We start from the raw sequence: 26,744 nt of genomic DNA on the forward strand, positions 1-26,744 counted from the left end.
TATATTTACTTTATATTTTTCCAGCTGTTGTGATTTTAATACACATGAAATAGGAAGATCAGACAGAAAGTGTGGATTTATGTAATGATTTATTTGTGGTTTACCGGCAGACATGGCCATGGTTGTTCCGGCCACCATGCCCATGGCCACCCCATTGGAACGTGGCGCGGGCACCGGAGCAGGGTAGATAGCGGAGGGGATGCTGTTGGGCTGCACCACGGTGGTGTGGTGGATGACGTGAGGCTGAGCTGCATACACCGGCTGTGTGAAATAAGCACCCTAAGGAGAAAAACGCACACACAAACATTACAGCACACACACACAGCTGACAATCAACAGATATATGACAAGTGCAGTGCTGTATGTTCCAACACAGTACATATTACTGCAGTGTTTGCTATGGTACTGAATCTGTGTTACTACCATTACGCTAAATGTTACACTATATAATTAAAATACATTTAAAATAATTGAATGAAAAACTTTGCTTAATGTTATTTTTTTATTTTATTTTATTATTTGCCGGTTGAATCTATCTAATATTTACATTTTATTGTATTTTTACATACAGCTTTTACTATTTAACCAATTTATTTAAGCATGTTTTAGTACTCAAGCTTGTGCAATTTTATTTATTTAATTTAATTAATTTGACTTGATTTTACTTCAGTTCCTAATTGCTAATAAGTAAAACAATTTAAGTAAATAAAAATAAATAAATAAAAGCCATAGAAATTAAATCTAACAACAAATGAATATTTTTTAATTACTAAAACTATTATTAAAATAAATGCTAAACTGTACATATAAAAGCTAACTTAAAATAATTATAAGTGCTACAAAGGTGTAAAGTAAAATTAAAATTGCACTATAGTAGCATCATAATACATTTTGATACTCAAACAACATTTCCAGTCTATTATTTGACATGAAGCATTTGAGCAAAACAGAATATTCTGAGCAAATAAATCAGCCGATTCTGCTGGTAACTCAGTCATTATTTGATATCATTATATAAATATTTTTTGAGGAATGCTAACCAAGTGTAAATGTGTCTGCCAAATGCATAAACACAACTGTTAGCAATATTTTAAGCCTCTGATGCATTCTGGGCTGTTTTGATCTGTTAAAGATACATAAAAAGGTTCTACAGAAATACATAGTTTAAGTAAAGAAAAACATGTTCATCAGATGCTTTAAAACCCTCAAAATACCCAAAGAGAGATTTTTAAATTATATAAATGTGTCATTTTGAACATAAGTATGTATTAAAAATACTTTTGTAAAATGATCTCAGGGTTAAAGGTGTTTTAATAAACATATATTGCCACATAATCATACTGTTTTGTAAGAAATAAACATAAATATGTACAATAGGTAGGCTTTATAAATCTGAACTGAGTAATTATGAATTCTAGTGAGGTTAATAATTAATTATAATGTCCTACAATGGTATATATTTAAATAATATCTCAAGAAACTAAAATTTTAAATGTGCATATACAGTGCTCAGCATAATTGAGTACACCCTATTTTGAAATTGAATATTTGTATTCATTTCTCAGAGAATATAGGCAATTTATTTTGGTGCATTTGAACAAAACAGATTTAAAATATAAAATTTATATATATAATATATAATTAAGTTTCAAATAATTCTCTTTTTATCATAAAAAGGCAATAAATAGACAAATACCAAGGTGAAAATGAAGTAACATTCAATACCGTTTTCCACATTCTCTCGATTGTGGCGATTATATATACATACATACATACATATATATATATATATATATATATATATATATATATATATATATATATATATATATATATATATATACATACACACACACAAACACACACACACACACACACACACACACACACACACACACACACACACACACACACACACACACACACACACACACACACACACACACATCTATCTATCTATCTATCTATCTATCTATCTATCTATCTATCTATCTATCTATCTATCTATCTATCTATCTATCTATCTATCTATCTATATAAAATAATAAAAAGTGCATATAGATTCTGAATATACTGTGCTGAAAATTGTAAAAAATGACTGTTAGCTATGGGTTAAAATAGCTAAAGAAATCCATACTACAACAAAATGACCTTATATTCTTATTAGTGCAGTGTTAGATTCCTATATTCTTCTTTGAGACCTTTTATTCTTATTAGATTTGATGGAATTGTCTCTTATAATAATTTCACAGACGAAACAAAAATGTAAGTCTGATTTTAGTCTTACAATGGACACCAGTAATGATTTTTCTAAGGCACATAAGTAAATGATACTTTACTTATAGTCCCTAATTAAACTATAACCTAATCCTGGTTGGATGATCAAAACAAACTTTTATTTTTAATGCTATTAATCTTAGCCCAGCACTAAGACGTGTATATATATATATATATATATATATATATATATATATATATATATATATATATATATATATATATATATATATATATATATATATATATATATATATATATATATATGAATAAACAAACATTTTATACAACTTAGTGATGCATATATTTATATACACAAAATTTTACACAGTACGCACAAAATATATTTAATATTTTAATGGATGTGATTAGGGGCGTGGCTCAGTGGTTAGCACTGTCGCCTCTCTGCAAGAAGGTCACTGGTTTGAGTCTCGGCTGGGCCAGTTGGCAATACTGTATGGAGTTTGCATGTTCTCCCCATGTTGGTGTGGGTTTCCTTTGAGTGCTCCGGTTTCCCCAAAAGTCCAAACACGTGCGCTATAAGTGTGTGAGTGCATGTGTGAATGTATGGATATTTCTCAGTACTGGGTTTTGGCTAGAAGGGCATCCGCTGCGTAAAACATACTGTATGCTGGATAAGTTGGTGGTTCATTCCGCTGTGGCGGCCCCTAATTAATAAAGGGACTAAACCGAAGGAAAATGAATGAATGGATGCGATTAATCATGACTATTCTTTTGACAGCAACTAGTTTTAATGTAATCTGAGTCTAAGCCACAGGTGTCAAACCCAGTTCCAAAAGGGCCGCAGCTCTGCACAGTTTAGTTCCAACCCTAAATAAACACACCTGATCAAACTAACTGAGTCCTTCAGGCTTGTTTGAAACGTACAGGTAAGTGTGTTGGAGCAGGGTTGGAACTAAACTGTGCAGGGCTTCGGCCCTCCAGGAATTGAGTTTGACACCCTTGCTCTTATTCATGTCTGTGAAACTGGGCGCAAGTGTGTTAGTGCAGTTCTGACCTGAGCATAGAGGTTCTGCTGTGGATAGGCACTTCTGATGGGGTACATGGCCGTGGGGTAGGGGTTTGGGGACGGGGAGTACGGTGGAGGGGCTCCATTGCTCTGAGTAGGGGGCACTTTATAAGGCGTTCCTGCAGTATATCCTGAAACACAGACAGAGAGACGGATCATCAGGCTGCGCAAACATCTGAGACATCTCCATCGAGTATAACACATAGGATGAGCAAAAAATAACCATATGACCTGGCTGGAATAAACAAAGGTAATGACGCCATCTTCTGGTGCGCAACGGTAATGCATGCAAAAATGTGAAGTATGTGAAGTATCTCTCTCTCTCTCTCTCTCACACACACACACACACACACACACACACACACACACACACACACACACACACACACACACACACACACACACACACACACACACACCATCTATTAGGTATTTATAGACCATTTTCGATGTGATCATGTCATTGGCCCATGTACATGTCCTGCTTGTTATCAAACTATTTCATAACTGTAAAAAGAGACAATACAATTACAACTTCATGTTAAAACTGCTCTCATAACATTATCAATATGTGACTCTTTGGAGTTTTGGAAGCTATAGAAATTACAAGTGTAAAACAGGATATACATTAGGACCATGGTTTTTGTTTACATCCCTCAAAATGGTCTATTAGTCTGAGACTCACTGGAAGATACAAAAAGTAGAAACAAAAGCACACAAAGTTTGACTTGAGCTGCACAAAGCCAAGTCTTTTAATGCAAGACACTGTAGGAGAATAGAGTAAGACGAAAAAACTATATAAATAACCATACTTCCAGAGTTGACCGCTTGCATTTGTTGTATTACAAGTTTTCTAAAATGTTATGCATGTATAAATATGCACATGAGACATTGTTTAAAAATATGCACTCATTTGGAAGTATTTCTGCCACAAGTCATGTTTTTGCAAGTATTTGACAGATAGAGCTGCATTGATATTGATAATCATAATTCAGAAAACACTGAGCAGCCAAAATACACAGTGAACAGCCAAAATAAATAGTTTCATTAAGGAATGTGTGTTATGTGTGAACAAATACCTCGGCTAAAAGCCTTTAGAATATAGATAATACATAAACCTGTACAGTTCTGTGTATGAAAAAGTTACCGAAGTGCAGATTGATGACACATTTTCAGAAAAAGACTTAAATAATATTGAATTATTATCTGTATAAATCAGGGGTGCCCAACCCTGTTCCTGGAGAGCCATCATCCTGCTGAATTTATTTGCAACCCATATCAAACACACCTGCCAGTAATTCTCTCGTAATGTTCAGATCCTAATTAATTGGTTCAGGTGTGTTTGATATGGGTAGCAACTGAAATCTGCAGGAAGGTGGCTCTCCAGGAACAGGGTTGGCCACCCCTGGTATAAATAATCATCAGGTACAAACAGGGGTCTGTTCTTCGTACGTGGATTTCTCAATTAGCTGGATTTGGATAATGACGATTTGACACGATCCAGGATGGTTTAGTTCTTCAAAACTCATCTGAGACTCATCTGAGTTCTGGTAGCTCAAACCTACTTGGGAGCAGGTTCATTTCATATAAACAGGATTAGATCGGGTCAGTTCAAGCAAATATAATACTAAAAGTAGGTACCAAATGCTGATATTTTCTTACAGTAGTTATGTACACTTGGGAAAATAGTAAATATATATATTTTAATAAAACGTATGCAATATGCACTCCGAAATATAAGTACAAAGACTGCCACCTGGTGGTTCAAAGTTAAAATTCATTGATATGGACTTTTTAGATGCAAACGTGTTCATGCACAATAGTCGACTTAAAAAAAAAAAAGATAATAATGCAGTCATGCCCACCTTTATCAATATCAAAATGCTTTTTTGATGCAAAATAAATATATACAGTTATTCCTTTCGCTGATTAAAAAACTTGAGTAGGCCTATATGCTACTATGGTAAAGAAAATCGTCTCTAAATGTAGAACTAAATACATTGATATGCATTGAAATACATGATGAATACTCTTGACACATGAAAGTGTAAAGCCTGCAGCTCACAACAAATGTGGAAAGTTGTTGCGTGTCATATTTAGCAAAACGTTTACTGCTAATTTTAATTTTGCTCATATGGATAATTGAATATTAATCAGATGATGTCATTACGCTGCTGTGCCGTCAGCCAATCATTGAATTGCTGATCATGATTTCGAGAATCGATAGATCTGTCCTTCACAACACGCTCAGAGATCTCAGATCAGTTCATCCGGACATTTTAATCTGATTTGCGAACCAATGAAGAACCAAATTAGCCAGAAAGATTAAAAGATCAAGGATCTGCCAAATCATCTTAGATCATTTAAGCGAGGTACGAAGAACTGACCCCTGATCTAGTGCGACACAAAAGATCCAATTTAAAAGTGTTTTATAGATGCTAATATCTCGAGATGCATACAAATACAGTGATTTTGCCTGTAGTGTCTCGCGGTAAACAAACAATACTACAATTCATTAACTAAATACTCACAACTCCCAATAATGGCTTAATGCAAAAATAGCCTACAAAACCAAAAGCACATCATTACTACACATTTGTCAAACAGCTGATGCAACACACCAGATTCATATCTCTCTCGAGCCCCAGACATTTCTATGCCTGTCTAATTCAGTCGCACAACGCTGCTTTCACTGTATGCAATCTCAGCTCCTCAAGTTCTGAATCTACACTGAGATCAAACCTCAGCTCTCCTGACCGTCCGTCTGACCTCTGTTTTCTGAAACACATTACTCTGGTACGTGATGTGAGATTTTACCTGTCGCAAACCGCCTACCTATACGGAATTTTTAGACACACGTGTTGACATTTTCTTTGTTAACATATCATGCTCCTGCTAGTTGCCATGGCAGCGTTAATCAGTCATTTTATTTTAAGTTCATGTACTTAAAAACAAGATGGAAAACAAATATGCAGAATAAATCTAGTCTTATAAATATAATTTTATAAACAGATATGTACATTTATATTACGTATACACATATAATGACAAAACTAACTTAATTTGGATTAATATTAAGAAAAACCAAAAATAAAAATGAGATTTTAAACTATATTTTGATTTATTATGACACTGTTATACACTGTTTCTCATGTTAAAGGGCAACTACGATGTAAATCAACTTTTCTTTGGACAGTGGTGTGTGTAGGTATAGTGTTTGTACAGTCATACTGGGGTGAAATAAACACAACAACCTCTTTCTGAGTCGTTTATTAAAGAATTCAGCATTTAATGTTTCTCTCACTCTTGCAGCTGTGTGTGTGCAGTCAGTTGTGAAGCCAAGTGGAAATAGGCTTAAATAAAAAGGTGATGCAAAACGCATTCGATTATCTATAAAGCAAAAATCCTGGATATTTAAAAATATTTAGAAACTACGACCGAATGCATTTTTCAGAGCCCAAAACTGTGGGTCTGCAGAGTATGTGAGATTGTGTGTTGGAGTGTTGACAGGTCTTGCGCACACACAACAAGCAGTACAAAACGTGTAGGGCAAGAGAAGAGAATACTTGGGCGGCCGTTACTATACATAGGCAACCCGCCAAAGTAAAGTCTATGTGTGGGAAGCACTGTATGTATATATATATATATATATATATATATATATATATATATATATATATATATATATATATATATATATTTAAATATACATAAATATATATATATATAATTTTTTTTTTATTAAATGCACAACAAAATAACAAAAATGTTAAAATAAAAGTGTTAAGATTAAAACTAATATAGTGTAGCAAGTGAATTACAGTAGGAACCTAATGAATTTAGCATTTATCTTTTGGGGCGAGGACAATTCCAAAATCCAATATAAAAGAGATATTAATTATTAATTACAGATTTGATCTTTGTTATTTAATCTACATCTGTGTTTGTGTGTATGCATATGTGTGTATAGGCTCATATGTGTGACTATGTGTGTATATACTGTATGTGGTCCTGATATTCAACTCATTGTGTGTGTGTGTGTGTGTGTATATATATATATATATATATATATATATATATATATATATATATATATATATATATATATATATATATATATATATATATATATACATACATACATACACACACACAAACACACAAACACACACACAAACACACACAAATTATATATATATATATATATATATATATATACATACATACTGTGTGTATATGTATGTATGTATGTATAGTGCTGTCGCCTCACAGCAAGAAGGTCACTGGTTCGAACCTCGGCTCAGTTGGCGTTTCTGTGTGGAGTTTGCATGTTCTCCTTGCCTTCGCGTGGGTTTCCTCCGGGTGCAACTCAGGGTGTACATGTGGTACAGCTGAATTGGGTAGGCTAAATTGTCCATAGTGTATGAGTATGTGTGTGAATGTGTGTGTAAATGTTTCCCAGAGATGGGTTGCGGCTGGAAGGGCATCCGCTGCGTAAAAACTTGCTGGATAAGTTGCCGGTTGATTCCACTGTGGCGACCCCGGATGAATAAAAGGACTAAGCCAATAAGAAAATGAATGAATGACATATATATATATATATATATATATATATATATATATATATATATATATATATAAAAAATATATATATATATATATATATATATATATATATATATATATATATATATATATATATATATATATATATATATAATTTAATTATTGTCTTATTGGAAATATTATAGTTAGATTCCACAGATGAACTATTTCTGTTTAATTTTCTTCCTCTATGCTTTTGTAAATAAGACAATCAGAATAAAAAAAAAATCTACCTTATAAAAACCCGACTTTGACTTTGACATTTGGTTAATAATAATAATATAATTTGTAAAACAATATTTTAGTTAATAAACTATATGTAATGCAGGCTAAATTCAGTTGTTTTGTAACAATAGATTAATAATTCAAATAACTAAATCTTGATTGTTTCCTGGATTAAAATCAAGGCAAACAGGAAGATGAAAATGACATTGTGTATTAAAATATTTCTTAACTCAAGAAATCATTTAAATGTATTTTAAATAAGGGTCAGGATTGGCCAAACATAAGTGGCCCAAATCTACATCTTTTTAAATCTGGGCCAAATACTACATTTGATGAGCTGCCTTAAAGATGGTGCCACCTCTTCCAAACCCAGCCCATGTTTGGCCCACATGCTGTATGCCAATGCAGAATGAATGCCTGCTGTGCCAGCTTCATGCCAAATCTGAGCCAGAATTCTTTGCTACCTGAATAGTAGTAAGTCACTACTGTTTTTCGATGACTATGAATTCGGACATACTACTCAACTCTCACACTGTTTTTAACATAGCTACTAGATCGTATGAAAGTATATGATCTCGGACGCAGCCACAGTCTTTACAGTATAAAAAATATAACACGTAATATAGGAAGTCCCCATAAAACATGAACACCTATGTGTGAGTGTGCATGTGAAATGAATCAGCACAGTGGCTGCGAGTGTTCTACAGTGCAAGTGTATGTGTGTGTAATGAACAGGGCAACACACAGCAGTTACAGTAGAGTATAGTAATGATATTTACTGAATGCTGTAGATGAGGCCTGGTACTGCCTGCTCTCTGAGCCAGCGTCCACAGCCAGGTCATAGGAGCCTTCTGCGGGCCCCGGAGCTGATGCCGTCTGGGGCCAGGCCTGCTTCACCAGCAGCACTGTCCCAAACAAACACAACACAAGAAAGGTTACACACACACACACACAAGTGTCACAACTGTCGCCTCTATGCAAACACTGCTGTCTTCCTCTCACATATCCGTCTGTCTGAAACCACTGCAAAACAAAGGGCTCCTGGAGTCAAAACGCTACTCTACCGCATAAAAGCACAGATTTCAAAATGGCTGCCTACACTACCCATAATTCTACAGCAGGATGTTTCTGCTGATCGGACCCTTTGCTGAAATAATAAAAGAAAAACTCCACGATGGTGTTATCAAGACTTTCAGAAAAAAAAACAATAGTGTGAGACTGAAAACGGCAGCCAGATGAGAAAATCACATCAAATTTACTGTCTGCCCTCATAGACGCTGCATTAGAAGCACCTCGCAGAATCGGTTATTAGGGATGTTTTTTGGCCATGAGGGCTGGTGTCCCTAGCTGCTTGCAGTCTCACTTTTTTCATTTATTAATTCATTTGACCATAGCCTCACTCTTTTTATTTATTATTTTGCTGCAGCTCCGCTCTTTTTATTCATTTTCTCGCAACCCCTGAGCAAAATGCTCTTATCATTCCACCCCAAACAGTGGCACCTTAGTGAATATAAGAATTTGAATAATTAATATTAATGAATATTACACCTGCTCAATGAAAATCAGATGATTCCCCACATTAATAAATCTGACATTACTTGATTAGAAAATCTAAAAAGGGGAAAAAAAAGATTAAGCCAACTATAGAAAGTATTACTGCGGTTAAAAGAGTCTTGCAGGTAACAGTGCACTACTTATTTTTTCTTCCAAAGGCATCAATATAACAACGCCACTGTGGTTCAGTGGTCAGCACATTGCGTTACGATGTTGCTGACCCAAGTTTGAACCTCACCAGAGTAAATTATTATTATTTGTTTTGTGTTAAGACATATAATACTGTATGGGTTACTAATGTAGGTGTACTTTTTTTTTTTGTGTGTGTGACCACCGTTACAAAGGACTGGATATACATAAAGAATTTTGCACAGAATATATATTCAGAAATTGCAGCAAAGGAAATTGTGATGTTTTGAACAATAGTGTTGAAGATTTATCTACCCTTTAATGTTCTCATATTAATGGAAAACATTTGATGTTCTTAAGCAGCTGTTTGCTTGAAAAAGACGTGATAGTGTCATTAGAATCGGAAATGACGTTATTTTAATTTAGACAATCGTGAACTGAGTTGGGTCGGTCTAAGGCTTGAAACTCCAGGGCTGAAAAGGAGTCCCACTCCGGCCCTGACCATCTTGATCCGATTAAAGTCAAAACTGAACTAAACAGAAATGGAATTAAGACGTGGAGTATACATATATTAGTGGCATTATTGAAGTAAACACCGCAATCAAACTATTACCGTCTTGTAGGACTTTTCGCCATTTCACTATTTACCGACAAGACCCACACACACACGGCTGTCAGTAAAGGTCCGTGCACGCATGCACGCACGCACACGCACACACACACAAATATCGCGAAATGCAAACGTTTTTTTCCTTTCCATTGGCGTGCGTTAGTAAATTCCATAACACTCCCACCAGTCCTTACTCCTTATTTGCATCTAATACCCCAGTTTGCAGAAACCGACCAGCTCAATGGAACTATTAATGGGGCTATTATGTTTTCCAGTCAGGCTACCAAAAGTCTATCCACCCTGCCTGTTGGACTATCTTATTGGGAGGTCAAATATAGCGGTTAGCTCGGTGGTTAGCACTGTCGCCTCACAGCAAGAAGGTTGCTGGTTCGAGTCCCAGCTGGGTCAATTGGAATTTCTGTGTGCATGTTCTCCCCATGTTGGTGTGGGTTTCCTTCAAGTGCTCCGGTTTCCGCCACAGTCCAAACACATGCGCGATAGGTGAATTGAATAAACAAAATTGCCATCCGTAGTGTACGTGTGTGAATGAGTGTGTATGGGTGTTTCCCAGTACTGCATTGCAGCTGGAAGGGCATTCACTGTGTACAACATATGCTGGATAAGTTGGTGGTTCATTCTCCATTGGCGACCCTTGATAAATAAGGGGACTAAGCCCAAGGAAAATGAATGAATGATTTAACTTTATGAGATATAGAGCATTGTAGAAGGGGGATATGGGTAGTGGGGCAGAAACAGACCAGCTCAGTGGAACTATTAAGAAGGCTATTATGTTTTCCAGTTGGGTTACCAAAAGTTTATGCACCCTTAATGGGAGTTAAAATATAGCCTATTTCCAGTGCTTTTGCATTCGCTCTCAAATTGTGGTAGTTATGTTTTATGTAGTGGGTGGCATGGTGGCTCAGTGCATAGCACTGTGGCCTTACAGCAAGATGGTTGCTGGTTCGAGTCCCAGGTGCTCTGGTTTCCCCCACAGTCCAAACACATGCGCTATAGGTGAATTGGGTAAGCGAAATTGTCAGCTAAATCCCAGTACTGGGTTGCGGGTGGAAGGGCATCCTCTGCGTAAAACATATGCTGGAATAATTGGCAGGTCATTCCGTTGTGGTGACCTCTGATATAGAGAATAAGCTGAAGGAAGATGAATGAATGAATGTTTGCACCTTGACTTTGATTTCTTTTATTTAATTAGCTCTTTATATTAATATGATCTTTACATACATAAGCTATTTGGTTAAACTGATGATAAAATAGCTTTCAGTAAGTTATACCATGTGGAATATCATTATCGCAACATTTAACAACAACAATCACATATCCGCGTTTTCACAGTGCCATGCAGCCCTAGTTGACATAGAGGTTAAAGCTACTTTGTAGGTTCAAAACCCCTCAAAGGGAGATCATGAACTATTGCCCTAAACATCACCCTGAATTACTTGAAGATAACTGTATATTACATCAGATAAATCCATGAGCCTTTCTACCCACAAGAGGGCGATGCTGTGAAACTATGAGATGCTTCCAAACGTAGGAGACAGAGAGAGAGAGAGAGACTGCTGGAATTGCACAATAAAGGCATCCGAGTGCCGCATAGACAACTCACACATCACATCACATGAGCGAAGTACTCACCGCTACACACACACACACACACACACACACACACACACACACACACACACACACACACATTAACGCCTGAGGGATTCTGATAAGCTGATGATGAAATGATCACACTGGGAAAACACTCCGCAAGATCCATGGCTCAGAGATGAGGAACGTTTTTCAACCACCAAAAAAAAAAAAATGGCTTTAAATGTACTTAACATTAGAATGTTCTTCTTTTATATACATTTTCTTTCTGAGCATGTGACCCTGGAGCAGAAAATTAGTCAAGCACAATACCATGATGTGTCATTACATTTTTTGAGAGGTGCACGTCCGGGTCCATGTCAAGGTACAGTGAAGAATATTATGCTTTCATGTGCCTTATAATAAAAATCTGGATATACCAACACAGGGTAGATTAATACCCCGGTGGACAACAGGCCAATCAGAAGACAAAACAAACTGTGACGAGACTCACAAGCCATGCCCTCCTCATTTGCATGTATGCCTACTTTAGGTCATTCATCCGGACCTGACGAGCAGCCACAATCAAGTGCGCACCAACTCATATGCAGCTCTGACATCATAAAAAAGCTCTGAAATCATTAATATGCATGCATCAGGCTGCATTTGATGAGCCAAATGTTTTCTAGTCATACAACAGTGATAATTTGCCACCCTTAGTTATTTTAAGCATGCATTTACTATGTATGTGGGACTTTTATCTTGAAAACACAAGCCCCAAATTGTTTACTGTGCATTGCTGGGCAATAACAGCACAAGGTATGTTTCAAACTCGCTAGGGTTGGGCCGATAGACGATGCCATCGTCCATCGCGATGGCCAATAGACAACACGATGCTAAGACGGCATCGCTGATGCTCCGCCCTGCCCCACCGCAAACCCGCTCGCGAAAAATACAACCTCAGGCCCCGTATACACGAATACGTCTTAGAGTTAAAATGGCATTTCAGAACGAAAATGATCCACATCCACACCATGTTTTACCTAGCATTTCTGAACAGCCCTCCGTCCACACACACACACAGACACAAGTGGTGCTCACTGCAGAGCCACACACACACATGCACAGCCACGCGCATCTCTGAGCTTCAGAGACAGAGAGCAGTGCACGCCTTTATCAAGTATGTAGCACTGGATCGCGTCTCACTATAGTTGTTAAAAGTGATATTCAGACATCCCAAGTTTCCCGAATGTTCCGGGAGTGTCTATGCATTTGCGGGACTCATAATGGGGGCAAGCGAGTGATAATCTCCCGGAAATCGGGTGTCTCCCTCCCGGTACTCAAATAAGTCACGCACCCTTCTTACCCCCCGATCCCTCCTCGCTCTTCAGACACGTCACGTGCAGTCTATAAGAACTATAGCTTCAAAATACAATGGGATACATCTCTATCACTCTCTTTTGTCAAGTTTAATTCTAGTTTATCCTTTATCCACAACAGATCTGGTGAGCAAAATAGGTTAACGTTACTCTGATAGGGTTTATTTTTGTCAGTGCTCTGTGTATGTGTGTGTGTCTGTAAGAGTGGTAGGTCAGAGCGGAGCTCGTTAATATTCACGACCAGGGCCGGCGCGTCCATAGAGGCGACCGCCTAGTGCAGCAGATTAGAGAGGGTGGCATCCGCAACACCTCTCTCAACACCCGCGTTCTCAGTTACGTTCGCGACACCTCCCTCACCCCCCCCGCCGCCTCAGTTATATCCGCGCCTAGGGTGGCAGAATAGAGAGGGCGGAGTCCGCGACACCTCCCTCAACAACCGCATTCTCAGTTATGTCAGTTATGATAACCTGTCATTTCCATTTTCACTTTCGGTTTGAGGGCGTCGTCCTTTGCCTAGAACGGCAGTTCAGCTTGCTCCGGCCCTGTTCACGACAAAAACCATATATGGTCAATCATGGACCTTCTGATTCTAAGAGTATTTCATGGAGTATTACAGAAGCTTATCAAACCATTCCTGGATATTTTTTGAGCTTACAAAAGCTCTAAACTTACTATATAGATATCAGAGAACAGTTTAACTTATTAAACCAATGCAGTGTATGGCACCTTTAAAAGTATAGTTTGTAGTATTGACAACTAGTGGTGGGACTTGGTTTTGCTGTCCAAATTCAAAACACGATTTTTTTTTCACCTGGCTCCTTCTCCAATGACTTTATGTAGAGTGATGACACCAACAGGAGCGAGCATGCTTGAATGTGTCCTAACTACAGGCAACGACATGCTATAAAAGTAATATTCATGTTAACATGAGTTTTTGGCCTAGCCATCATTAATAACAAACTCCTCAAATTTATATTTTAGTAATGCTGTCTTTTTCTGCGACAAAACACGGCTATACAACAGCATAAACTATGATAATGATGACCTTACGTACTGATTACATGCTTTATTCAGTGTTAAATGCTGCCAGTGGGAGTTATAACACCATTTTACTTGATATTTATTAAAACAACTGGCAAACATATAGTTTGAAAATGAATGTTAGACCTGTGACACAGTGCAAACCCACAAATATCAGTCCTTTAAATAATCAGTTTTAAGAGGTTTTCCACCAAGGCAACCCGTGCTGCTAAAATATAATCGGGTAACAAGTAGTAGGCTGGTTATGTAGACCAAAACAAAGACAGAGATTATGACACAGAAAGCACATTTTAAAGTAAAATAACTGACTTAAGCATCATTTTTCAACTAATAAAACTGTTCATTTAGTGTGTTTCTTAAATATCTGCAAATATATATGGTATTTTTATGCTTTAGATGAGTCAAAAACAAATAAACAGCAACTTTAAGTGGAAAGCACATAAAGCACTGATATCTGAGACCATAGCAAGCCAGCAACTAGACAATACATACAAATCCTGAATAAAATCAAGCATTAAAAATGGTGATTTTAACAGCAAAATGATCAACAGCAACTTGATCTGTGGTCTAAGAAAAAAGCCAGCAGAAGCATCTGAGAGTGGCAGGTGGCTGGTCATATTCTACTATTACAGACCAAATTATACAAGCGTCTGTTCAGGGACACAGACCAAACAAATAAACAAACTCCTGCATCATTTACATCCCAAAAACCATCCTAATGTCTGCTTGAAGGCAGCACAAGTCCAGCTTATTTTATTTTTATTTTACGACAACTCCGTGCTAAAACACAGCTGACTCAAACAAGCTTGCAAGCACTAATGGGAAATTATCTGCACTTCAAACGAAGCTTCTTCACGTTACTCATCCTCGCGGCATCTGCTTTCTTCAAAGATTTCACACTCAGATAATGCAGATGTACACCTGCAAGCAGCTTTTCAACTTCAAAATATCATGACAAATAACACACAAGCAGATTTATTGACCAAACTCATTTCAGCGTGCAGCTCACAACTACACAAAACACAATTAGTGTCTCATATGAGTAGCCTTTGAGTGATATGAATACAAATTTCCAGGACTCCAATACCAATTCTATGTTAAACCCCAACCCCATCACATTCCCCTTGGCCCTAGAAAAAAAAGTGACTAAAGGATACACAAGACATGTCACTCGCTTAGTTTTGAATGGGGAAAAGCGTAACAGTCAATATTGCAAACGAAGCCCTGCCTTCTAATTTAGGAGCCAATCATTGACCGCTGGGGATTCTCTGAGGGAGTGGCTCAGACTGACAGTTTCTATTGTTATAAACACTCAAATACGCTGGGATGTCAGCAAATACTTGCCACACAAACACGATAAACATATCCACATTTAATCGAACCAACTACACTTGCAAAGAAACATTCTCTGTTTTTGTAATCTGTATTAAATGAATGTGAGCTACAGTCAGACCTCCTGAATTCCCACCCTTCAAATGCAAGTAACACGACCGAAACTACTTGAACACCCAGGAACTTGTAAACAAAGAGGCCGCTGTCATTTTGAAAGGAGATTTGTTATAAAGACCAATTATGTAACATGTAAATTTTTCTTATGGTAGATACAAAGTTTGATTTACAAGATGACTTCTGTTTCCTCTATGAACAGCCAAAAATGAGGTTGTGTCGTGATCTCGTTTTCATCTGGCTCGCATGCGTATTAGCATGGACAACCTGAAAAAAATGCTGATTGTTTGTGTGATTTGAAGTCTTTGAAGCAAAATTTAAGAGACAGCTGTTGTTAAATTGTATTGGTGACTCCATACTTGCCTCACAAACACGATAAATATATCCACATTTGTTCGAACCAACTACACTTGCAAAGAAACGTTCTCTGTTTTTGTAATCTGTATTAAATAATTGTGAGGTACAGTCAGACCTCCTGAATTCCCACCCTTTAAATGCAAACAACATGACAGAAACTACTTTAACACCCAGGAACTTGTAAACAAAGAGGCCGCTGTCATTTTGAAAAGAGATTTGTTATCAAGACCAATTATGTAACACGTAAGTTATTCTTATGGAAGATACAAAGTTGGATTTACAAGATGACTTCTGTTTCCTCTATGAACAGCCAAAAATGAGGTTGTGTCGTGATCTCGTTCCCATCTGGCTTGCATGCGTATTAGCATGGACAACCTGAAAAAAATGCTGATTGTTTGTGTGATTTGAAGGCTTTGAAGGAAAATTTAAGAGACAGCTGTTGTTAAATTGTATTGGTGACTCCATACTTGCCTCACAAACACGATAAATATATCCTCATTTAATCAAACCAACTACACTTGCAAAGAAACATTGTGTTTTTGTAATCTGTTTTAAATGAATGTGAGCTACAGTCAGACCTCCTGAATTCCCACCCTTTAAATGCAAGTAACACGACAGAAACTACTTGAACACCCAGGAACTTGTAAACAAAGAGGCCGCTGTCATTTTGAAAGGAGATTTGTTATCAAGACCAGGTTTGAAATTATGTAACCTGAAAAAAATGCTGTTTGTGTGATTTGAAGGCTTTGAAGCAAAATATAAGAAACAGTTGTGGTTAAATTGTATTGGTGACTCCAAAATATAAACGTAAATTGTCAGTTTTGGAACAGAATTTATTTAAGAATGCCCAAGATGAGATTTAAAGATGGCCACCAAGTAAAATGACTTGCTTTTAAGAGACTTTGGTATGGATTTATTCTTAAGAAATGGGAAAACTACACACACAAATGATCATGTCATAACTAGCGCATGTTGCGAGCTCCACAAAGGCAGAGCTTTCAATTCATTCATATGGAAGTTCAGCGTATTGTGCTGCTTGATTCTCTGTATAAATTAACTGAAAATCTTGCGTCTTCGATGTTACGTGCTCTAGCACCAAGATCATTGATACAGCAGTTGCCTAGTAACATAAAATGCGCAGTGCACTGCTACTTACTAATGTCAACAAAAGGCAGTGAGGTGAATCTCACGTATGAGCCTCCAGATGCACAAAACTATACTTCGTATTTTACAGCACTCGAATGTAACCACAAGAAATCCCTATTACATTATACCAAGTGTGCTGAGAAAAAGCATTTTCACAGCCACCAGACTTTTCGGACAGAATAACTTCTTTTGTCAAGTATTCAGATAACGTTATCAGAATTTCAAATATGTTGTGTAATATTTTGCAGTGGTGTTTATGAGGAACTATTGCCAACCTACCGGCTTGCAAATGTTTATTTGGCAGTATATAAAAGTTAAGATCGGGGTGTTTAAACTTATTAGAGGTGAATAAGAGGTGAAAAACGTTACACAGCAACTTTTCAATATTCGATACTTTTCAATATTAAATCAAGCAAAACTAAAGCAATAAAGGTCTCTGTACATTCATTCTAATGGGTTGTTTTTCAGTTTGGGTTGCTCATACAACTGGCCTCGGTCCAACCCTGGCTCATTCTGATTACCTCTATATACATTTCTGGAGAGAGCAAAATATGTCCCAGGAGCTTCGCTTTTTGATGTTTTGGTTTTCACAAATCCGGCTACTGTGTACTCTTTTTCAGATCTCAAAATTCTCTCGTGAGTGCTGTTCGCACCTGCTGTTCTCGCATAAATCCACCAGAGGCCGCTTTCGATTGACTGACTGACTGACTGAACAACCAAGCGATACCCCCACCCTCCCTAAACCCAACCAATAGTGTTTTCAAAAGCAAGCTAGAAAAAGAAAAGCCCTTACGGCAGCCTGATTTTTACCATGTTTTCAGATTTTACCGCATTCTCACTCTGTTATTTAGTTGTTTATTTTATTTTTTGGCTTTTGTTTTTTGTCTTACCTGCTTCCTGGAACCGTTCTTCACCAAACTCAAACCCCGTCGTCACAGTCAAATCCGATATGCATCTCAAGTCCGCCGTCCATATGGAGGTAAGTGGTCAGCTGGTAAGCGCTAAAAGGAGCGGCATCATACCGCACCACAGCATTCGTTTTAAAGACGAAATGCAGCCATAGGCAGCTCTGGCTACAGTAATTCGCGATCTCCAGAAATGTATATAGGGCTCCCTGCTGAAAAATCCAGCTTAAACCAGCCTAGGCTGGTTGGCTGGTTTTAGCTAGTCGACCAGGCTGGTTTTACAGGGGTTTTGGCCACTTCCAGGCTTGTTTCCAGCCATTTCCAGCCTGGTCTTAGCTGGTCAGGCAGGGGCATGACCAGCTAAAATCTGCTTGAACAGCCTAGCCAAGCTGGGAATCCAGCCAAAACCAGCTTAAACCAGGCTGGTCAAGCTGGTTTTAGCTGGATTTGGCTGGTCATTTTTCAGCCTGACCAGCTAAGACCAGGCTGGAAATGGCTGGAAACCAGCCTGGAAATGGCCAAAACCCCTCTAAAACCAGCCTGGTCGACCAGCTAAAACCAGCCAACCAGCCTAGGCTGGTTTAAGCTGGATTTTTCAGCAGGGCTACGTTTTCAGAATGAGCCTTTGTTGCCAATCTAATGGCTCTTGGCCACGCCCCCTTCATCTTCCCCCTCCCCGTCTGACAATAATAAATCAGATTCTTGTTTGTAGGTAATTTCAAGTAATTAGTTTGGTTTTGCAGCCATGTTGCTGCTATAGTTTGTGTATTCAGGAACAACTCTCAAACCCGTTTGTTTGTGTCATGGTCTTGAAAAATCTCACTTTGAAAAGCCCTATCTCATAACCCTACAACACCAAACTAAAGAGAATTGGGTGAAGTGGAAGAGCTAAGGGGTAGAATTGGGATAAGGCCTATTGTACATGAAGAGTTCAGATGCTACTAATGAAGAAAGCTAATGCTAATGACATTGAATGAATGCTTTAGGCACGTAGTACTCCATTAACAAGTAGATTTGCTTCAAATCATCTAAATCCCAGCGTCAGAGCATTCAGAAACAACAGTTTGTTGGCCGCTAAACGCTACTTGCCTTTGACAAAGGCGCTATATCTCGAGAACCAATCAGAAGCGCGAATCAAATCATGTGCTTTCAATGTAGCGGCGCGCTAATACGTCGGCTTTTATAAGGAGACATTTTCCGCTTATGATTTTAAAAGACGGAGTTTGATGAACTGGATGAGCCTGTCCAATGGTCAGTGATTGTCAAATGAAAACGTCTCATATCTCAAAACTGCATTATAAGAAAAGAAAACACACTGTACAGTCGGATGTGTAGCATGCATTTATAACGTGTTTTTGCGCAGCGACGCTACTTTGAATGAGTCCGATTTACTATACATTAAACAGCAACTCCATTTCACGAAAGACAGAGTTAAGATGCCGTTCTTTTATCCCACATGAATGCTATGAGGATAAACAAGAGACCAAGACCTTAAATATGGTGAGAATAAATGAATGACAGCTTCTAAAATTGTCTGAGAGGCGTCTTCTTTTTGCACAGTAGCCCTACATTGTGTTTTATTTGCTAATTTAAGCTATTTTTATAAAATATAAATATAATATATAAAACTCTACATTGTTTATATTACTTCATAATACCTTTAGATCTGATAAGCTTTTAATATTAAAAGACAATGCACAGATATTGATGTTTCATAATGTTTTACATTACATTATTTAAATCCACCAAGCTTAGTTTACAATTTTTACATTGCTCTTACATTAAATCTAAATGCCAAATATCAGAAATGCCAACAGATTGTTAAGAATTAATTAAGGTCAGTTTGAATGTTATTGATTAATGCACTTTGATTAATGCACTTACTTTACAGATTTCATTCATTCATTTTCCTTCTGCTTTTTCCCTGGATTATCACAGCGGAAGGAACCGCCACTTACTTGACAGATTTATATATTTTTAATTTCAGGTGTTAATGTGTTTTATGTTTGGTAAAATAATTTCAAATGGCATCTTCATTTTCAACTAAATACACTGTCTTATTCCAATAGGTGGATTTATGGCTCGTTTCCACTGACTGGTAAAGTACGGTACGGTTTGGGTCGGTACGGGTGCATTTCCACTACCCATGGTACCCTTTTGGTGGGCGTGGTGTATGACAAAGTTTCAGTCGCATCATTCTCGCTCGAGGAAATGTCTACAATAAATCTGTACGGGTCGCTCACATATCATATGAGAAGCACTTCTCACAAAACAGATGCTTAACACACATAAATACTTCTGTATAAATGTTCATTACTAACTTTTAATTAATTTAACTTTTCTATGAACAGGATTTGATTATAACTGCAGATCAATGACAGTGCAAAATAGCCTACTGTAACGTCTGCAATTATATTAAAGAAATGAATAAATGAACATAAATGAACAGAAACAGCCCCTTATAGTCTCCGATATGTCACCAACTACAGAAAAACTACACAGAGCACACATTTCGTCCTTAATTAGGTTTAAAACAACACAAAATATAGCCCACAGTCAGTGAAAACCTCTGTTAGAGAGTCATTCTTTCATTCCAAGTTCATATTAGTCCAAAAGGTGATGATAAAAATGAAAACAAGGCAGTTTGTTCACGTTTGCTGAAGAAATTATATCCTCCTTTTTTAGTGCTTCATTCTCGCGTTTGTCAGTGTCTAACAGGATCGGGTTTCAAAAGCACGTCAATAATCAAGCGCATGTTATTATAATCAGCTCAAGAAGTTTGTTATTTCAGATATAGACGCACGGCGAGTGCAAGCAAGAAAGCGAAACCGCTCAGGCTTCAGACTGGCTCGTAGAAAACTACGAGGCACAGGGTAGATTCTGCTCTACTCCATGGCTTTGTGGCTGTTCATCAAGACGACGACAAGGTGTGTTTGAGCCCGGGTCGACCATGGCTCGTTATTATACGTATATATAATTCTGCTGTAATCTCTCGGGAGTGTATTTAAAGCATGTCGGCTTTTTTGTTTTCATTCTGGCTTGTTGCGTAAGCGAATGACATATCTCTGTAAACCAATAGCGTTCAGCTGCGTGTCTAGCTCCGCCTTTTGGTACCCTTTCGAAAGCGTGCTGAAAAACTGGTACGGTTCGGTATGCCTTTTGACAGTGGAAACGGGCAGAAAAGCATACAAAACTGAACCCTACCATATCACTCAGTGGAAACGGGCCATCTGAGGGTTTTGCATAAAAAGCTGAAGTGGATTTAGCTGGGTTTGACGCAAAAGAAATTGACCTTGTTAAAAAACAAAGAATGGTCCAAAGTGACATTTTTGAAAAAATTTACCAGCTAATAACCTTATTATTACATATAAAATGAATCTTCTGAACCTAATCAGAGGAGCCCGATAGAAAATGCTCATTTACAAGACAAGAGGTCTGATGGATTTAGAGGCTTTTGCATCTGAACTCTTCATATATTCGTCCAGTTCCTGAAACAGGCACTGCATTACAGTGTTTTGCTGTTTCACATTTTACAGCCATCAAATCAAAATGAGACTAGACAGCACAATGCATTAGGAAGTGTGTGTGTCTGTATGTGTGTGTTTGTTGGTGGTGTTAATGGATCATGGTCAGTCATACAGTTTTGCTAAAGTGTATAGCTCTGGAAAGAGTGTGTGAGAGTGTGTACACACACCTGGTGGGTATCCTGGGCTACCTGTCTGATAAAGGTTGGCTGTGTAGGCCGGGGCAGTCGTTGGATAACCTCCGGGATAACCTGAACACACGCAAAAAGAGACACACATTAGAAGTGACACTGAAATAAGTTTAAAATCAACACAACATCACAATTAACATCTGAATTCAATTGTGCTGAAGTACACTTCTGATGATTTGACTTATGCTTGCTTATAGAAAATAATAATATTTAGAAATATTATGACAATTTAAAGTAATTGTTTCCAATTCAAAAAAAATTTATTTATATATATATATATATATATATATATATATATATATATATATATATATATATTGTATATTTCCATGAAGCAAAGCAATCATTTCAGGATCTTATTGTCCTTTAGAAATCACTTTAACATGCTAAAATGCTGGTCTAAAAACATATTTTTGTTATTATCGAAGTTGAAAACAATTGCATGATGCATTTTTTAAAAATCTTTGGGCAAAGGACGTTCAAAAGAAAAGCATTTATTTGACATATTTTTTGTTACACTATGAAGGACTGTGTCACCGACTCGGTCCCAGTCATTCCCCTTGCTGGCCAGCAGAGGCCGCCATCCCCGGACTTAAGCATTACATCATCCATCTATACTGATTGGCTGCGTCCGAAACCGCATACTTCCATACTATATAGTACGCTAAAATCAGTATGCGTGCCGAGTAGCATGTCCGAATTCATAGAATTCGAAAATCAGTAGGCGAGAAGTACCCGGATGACTTACTACTTCCGGCGAGATTCTGAAGTGCACATCCCATGCACGCTGCGCTATCCCATAATGCCCCGGGAGCGAATTCATGAATGGAAATGAGGCGACGCAACTGACGCAGGTAGGTCACGTGACCACGACAAAATGGTGGATGTAGTGCGTCCGAATTCCATTCATACTTTTCACATTCATACTGTATAGAACGTACTTTTCTAACGGCCGAGTAGTAGGTTTAAATTCAAATGCAGTACCTACTGAGTAGTAGGTGGTTTCGGATACTGCCATTGTGCACACACCTTAAATTATGTCTTTGCCTCGGAAAGTCGACTTCTCGCGACAGTTTTAATTTTGTTCTGGAGGCTGAAGCCGCGTTCTGCTGCCACACTGGAGACGGGAATTACTAGCGCCACTTCAGCCAGCGCTTTGTAGTTAGGAAACATTTCTCCTTTAGGAAGTGTTTAAAAGTTTGCTGGATTCTCTGAATTTGGGATTTCCCGATCGTGCAAGCACTCATTTCACCGGGAATAAATACTGCAGCACGTGATCCTCCTGCACCAGGGGCGCGGCTGCACCCCTCTGCGTTCAGTAGCGCTCACAACACACTCCAAAACACCTGACTTACTTGCTGCCGCTTGGTTGACCCGTAACAGGCTACAGCCGTCGGCAACTGAGGATTCTTGTCTGTTTGTTCTTCATCGTCCACTGCCCCTGCTGAAAAATCCAGCTTAAACCAGCCTAGGCTGGTTGGCTGGTTTAAGCTGGTCGACAAGCCTGGTTTTAGAGGGGTTTTGGCCATTTCCAGGCTTGTTTCCAGCCATTTCTAGCCTGGTCTTAGCTGGTCAGGCTGGATAATGACTAGCCAAATCCAGCTAAAACCAGCTTGACCAGCCTGGTTTAAGCTGGATATAGCTGGTTTTGGTTGGACTCCCAGCTTGGCTAGGCTGGTCAAGCTGGTTTTAGCTCAACCCAAGCTCATTCTGGAAACGTAGCCCCGCGGACGTTTCTGGAGACCGCGATTTACGTGGCCGGAGGTACGTAAAGGCCGCGTTTGGTTTTTTTCGAGCGAACGCAGCGGGGCGGTGTGGCGCCGCTCCTCCCCTCCTTTTCGCGCTCCTCCCCTCCTTTTCGCGCTCGCCGGCCGACGGCTCGCCTTCGAGTGGAGGGCTTTCCCAACGCAATCAGTTTGTCCGCCTAGCTCACAGCGTTGCGTCGGCGGAGCTGAGGCCCCGGAGGAGGAGGAGGAGCCGGAGCCGGCCGCAGTGGACGACTACCGGGATCGAGTCCGGGGAACATCGGGTTCCGGAAATCAGGTGAGACGAAAAACGGAATCCGGAAAATGAGGGCGAGAACGCGGCGGGATCCGAAAACGAGGTTGAAATCGAAGACGAGGGCTTTTGCTTTTTTTTTTTTTTTCTCCATCCGGCGGCTTTTCGCGCGAGAACGGCACGGGCGCGGATCCGCGAAAACAAAAAAACCGCTCGAATACGTACCTCCCGGGACTTAAATCGCGGTCCGCAGAAACGTCCGCGGGGCTACGTTTCCACAATGAGCCCGGGTTGTTTTAGCTGGTCATCTCCCAGCCTGACCAGCTAAGACCAGGCTGGAAATGGCTGGAAACCAGCCTGGAAAAGGCCAAAACCCCTCTAAAACCAGGGTGGTCGACCAGCTAAAACCAGCCAACCAGCCTAGGCTGGTTTAAGCTTGATTTTTCAGCAGGGGCATCACTTCCTCTTTTTTCACTTTTATTATTAATATTACAACTATTTGGCCATTTAAAGAATCTTCTCACACAGCTGCTGTGACATTTTTGCAACTGTATACACACAGTGTATATTATGCTAAACGGTTAGCATTTTGGCAGATCACTTACTGCACCTTTAAATAAAGAATTCAGAAGTATGCTCTCAATGGCTCTCTCTGACCTGTGCTGTGGTAAGAAAAGGACAAAGCAAGCTGGAGAGAGAGCGAGGTGAGCTCCTGATTGAACAGAATGAGCACAGATGGTCTCCATTACGACTCGTCTGTCTCAATAAGACACAGTCGGATGAGTGTGAAACCCAGCGCACTGCTCCCATACTGAACAGCACCAGCTGACAGACCGGCAGGGCATCATGGGAAAGCAGTCTGCATGTCTGAACAGCTCCATGCAAGGGACACCTTTATTAACCCTTGTGTGCTGTTGGGAAGGTTTTCATCAACTCTGTGCTGATTTTGACTCTTAATTTGGCCACATCTTTATCTGTGTTTCATCAAATGGGATGATTTTTGGTAAAAAATCTTATTTTGACACATATTGTAAGAAATGCTTTGGAATTTTTCAATAACTCAACAATACACTCAAAACTGACTCCCCTTTGGTTATGTTAGGGACTGTTTTTGCCCCATTGACTTTCATTATAATATCATTGTTAGTGTATGTCTATGTTACATATATATATATATATATATATATATATATATATATATATATATATATATATATATATATATATATATATATGTGTGTGTGTGTGTGTGTGTGTGTGTGTGTGTGTGTGTGTATATATGTGTGTGTGGATGTGTGTGTGTGTGTGTGTGTGTGTGAGTGTGTGTATGTATATATATATGTGTGTATGTATATATACACACATACATACACACATATATACATAAATACATTTATATGTATTTATACACACACACGCACACACACACACATACATACATATATATATATATATGTATATATATATATATATATATATATATATATATATATATATATATATATATATATATATATATATATATATATATATATATATATATATATATATATTAGGGATGCAACGATTAACCGGTTTCACTATTAACCGAGCTTTAATTCATCACAGTTAATTAATCATAAAGGCTTCTCAGCACCGCGTTTCTGCACAGAACACAACTGCAGCAATTAAACAAAGTTATGCCAACTGTTTGCTAGTTTATACACCGAGACTAATAACCACGCACACTGGATTAATTATGATTGAGGCTATTAACTAAGGCAAGCTCATGCAATTTCATTATTTACAATGGAGGGGTGCACACACGACGCGCTCATGCTTTTCCGGCGCATTAGTTAAGATGGGGGCTTTTGCGACCGTGTGAATTGCAAAACGGCTGAAGTTTGAGGAAGAAGCAATAAAAAGTACACAAGTTTGCAAACCTATTTAAAGTTACAAATATTGGCACCGTTGAGATTGCCTCAGCAACCCTGAACCCTGACACGAAACATCCAATTTCAATAACCTGTTCACACATCACCACACCCGCCCACCTCCAAACACTACTACTACCGATTCCAGTCAGGCACGAGCTACACTAGTTCGCAAAATGGCTAGTTGGAAAGAGGAACAATTTGTTGTTTTTATTGTTGATCATCAGTTACAGTACAAAAAAAGCTTAGTTTCTGGCTTTTACGTGGAGTATAGTGTATGTGTGTGTGTGAGAGTGTAAGAGAGACCTTTGCACACAAATATGTTTGAGACTATCTAAACAAGCAGCTCCGCTGTCAGAACATAGTAAGCAGAGGATGTATTTATGCACACACACTATAATCTGCTGTTTTACTCCATAGACCTCTATATAAAAGCCAGAAACGTCTTTGCACAGGCCTATCTAAAGGGTTAATGCTGCCAACTGATGATCAACAGCAAAAATGACAAATTTGACCTCTTCCCAACAGCGAAAACCAGCAACAATCAAAGAATGCATGATTATGTGCTGTCATGGCTTTGCAATCAGAAAATGCCATTATAATGGAAGTCAATGGGGCAAAAACAGCCCAGAACATAATGAAAGGGTAGACCATTTTGAGTGTATTGAGTTTTCAAAAATTCCAAAGCATTTTCCCAAAATATGTGTCAAAATAAGATTTGTCCTCAAAAATCATTTCATGTGCTGAAACACGAGAAACTATTATATGCTGTCATGGCTATGCAATCAAAACATTTAATTATAATGGAAGTCAATGGGGCAAAA

The 26,744-nt window shown here is 38.3% G+C and overlaps 1 protein-coding gene across 4 annotated transcripts in view; it reads right to left on the reverse strand.

Moving 5' to 3' along the window:
* fam168a (family with sequence similarity 168 member A) overlaps positions 1–26,744 on the reverse strand; it is a 100,369-nt gene that overhangs the window by 13,742 nt on the left and 59,883 nt on the right. For 2 of the 4 annotated variants that reach the window (XM_087292661.1, NM_001244879.1), the window contains 4 exon segments: positions 21,989–22,069; positions 8,917–9,042; positions 3,296–3,438; positions 105–279 (listed from right to left, as the gene is read on the reverse strand). In XM_087292661.1, the coding sequence (XP_087148787.1) occupies positions 105–279; positions 3,296–3,438; positions 8,917–9,042; positions 21,989–22,069 (525 nt within the window). 4 annotated transcript variants of the gene reach the window in all.

This window comes from Danio rerio, chromosome 18, assembly GCF_052040795.2.
Source record: "Danio rerio strain M-AB ecotype USA chromosome 18, GRCz13ab, whole genome shotgun sequence".
In the NCBI taxonomy this organism is placed as follows: domain Eukaryota; kingdom Metazoa; phylum Chordata; class Actinopteri; order Cypriniformes; family Danionidae; genus Danio; species Danio rerio.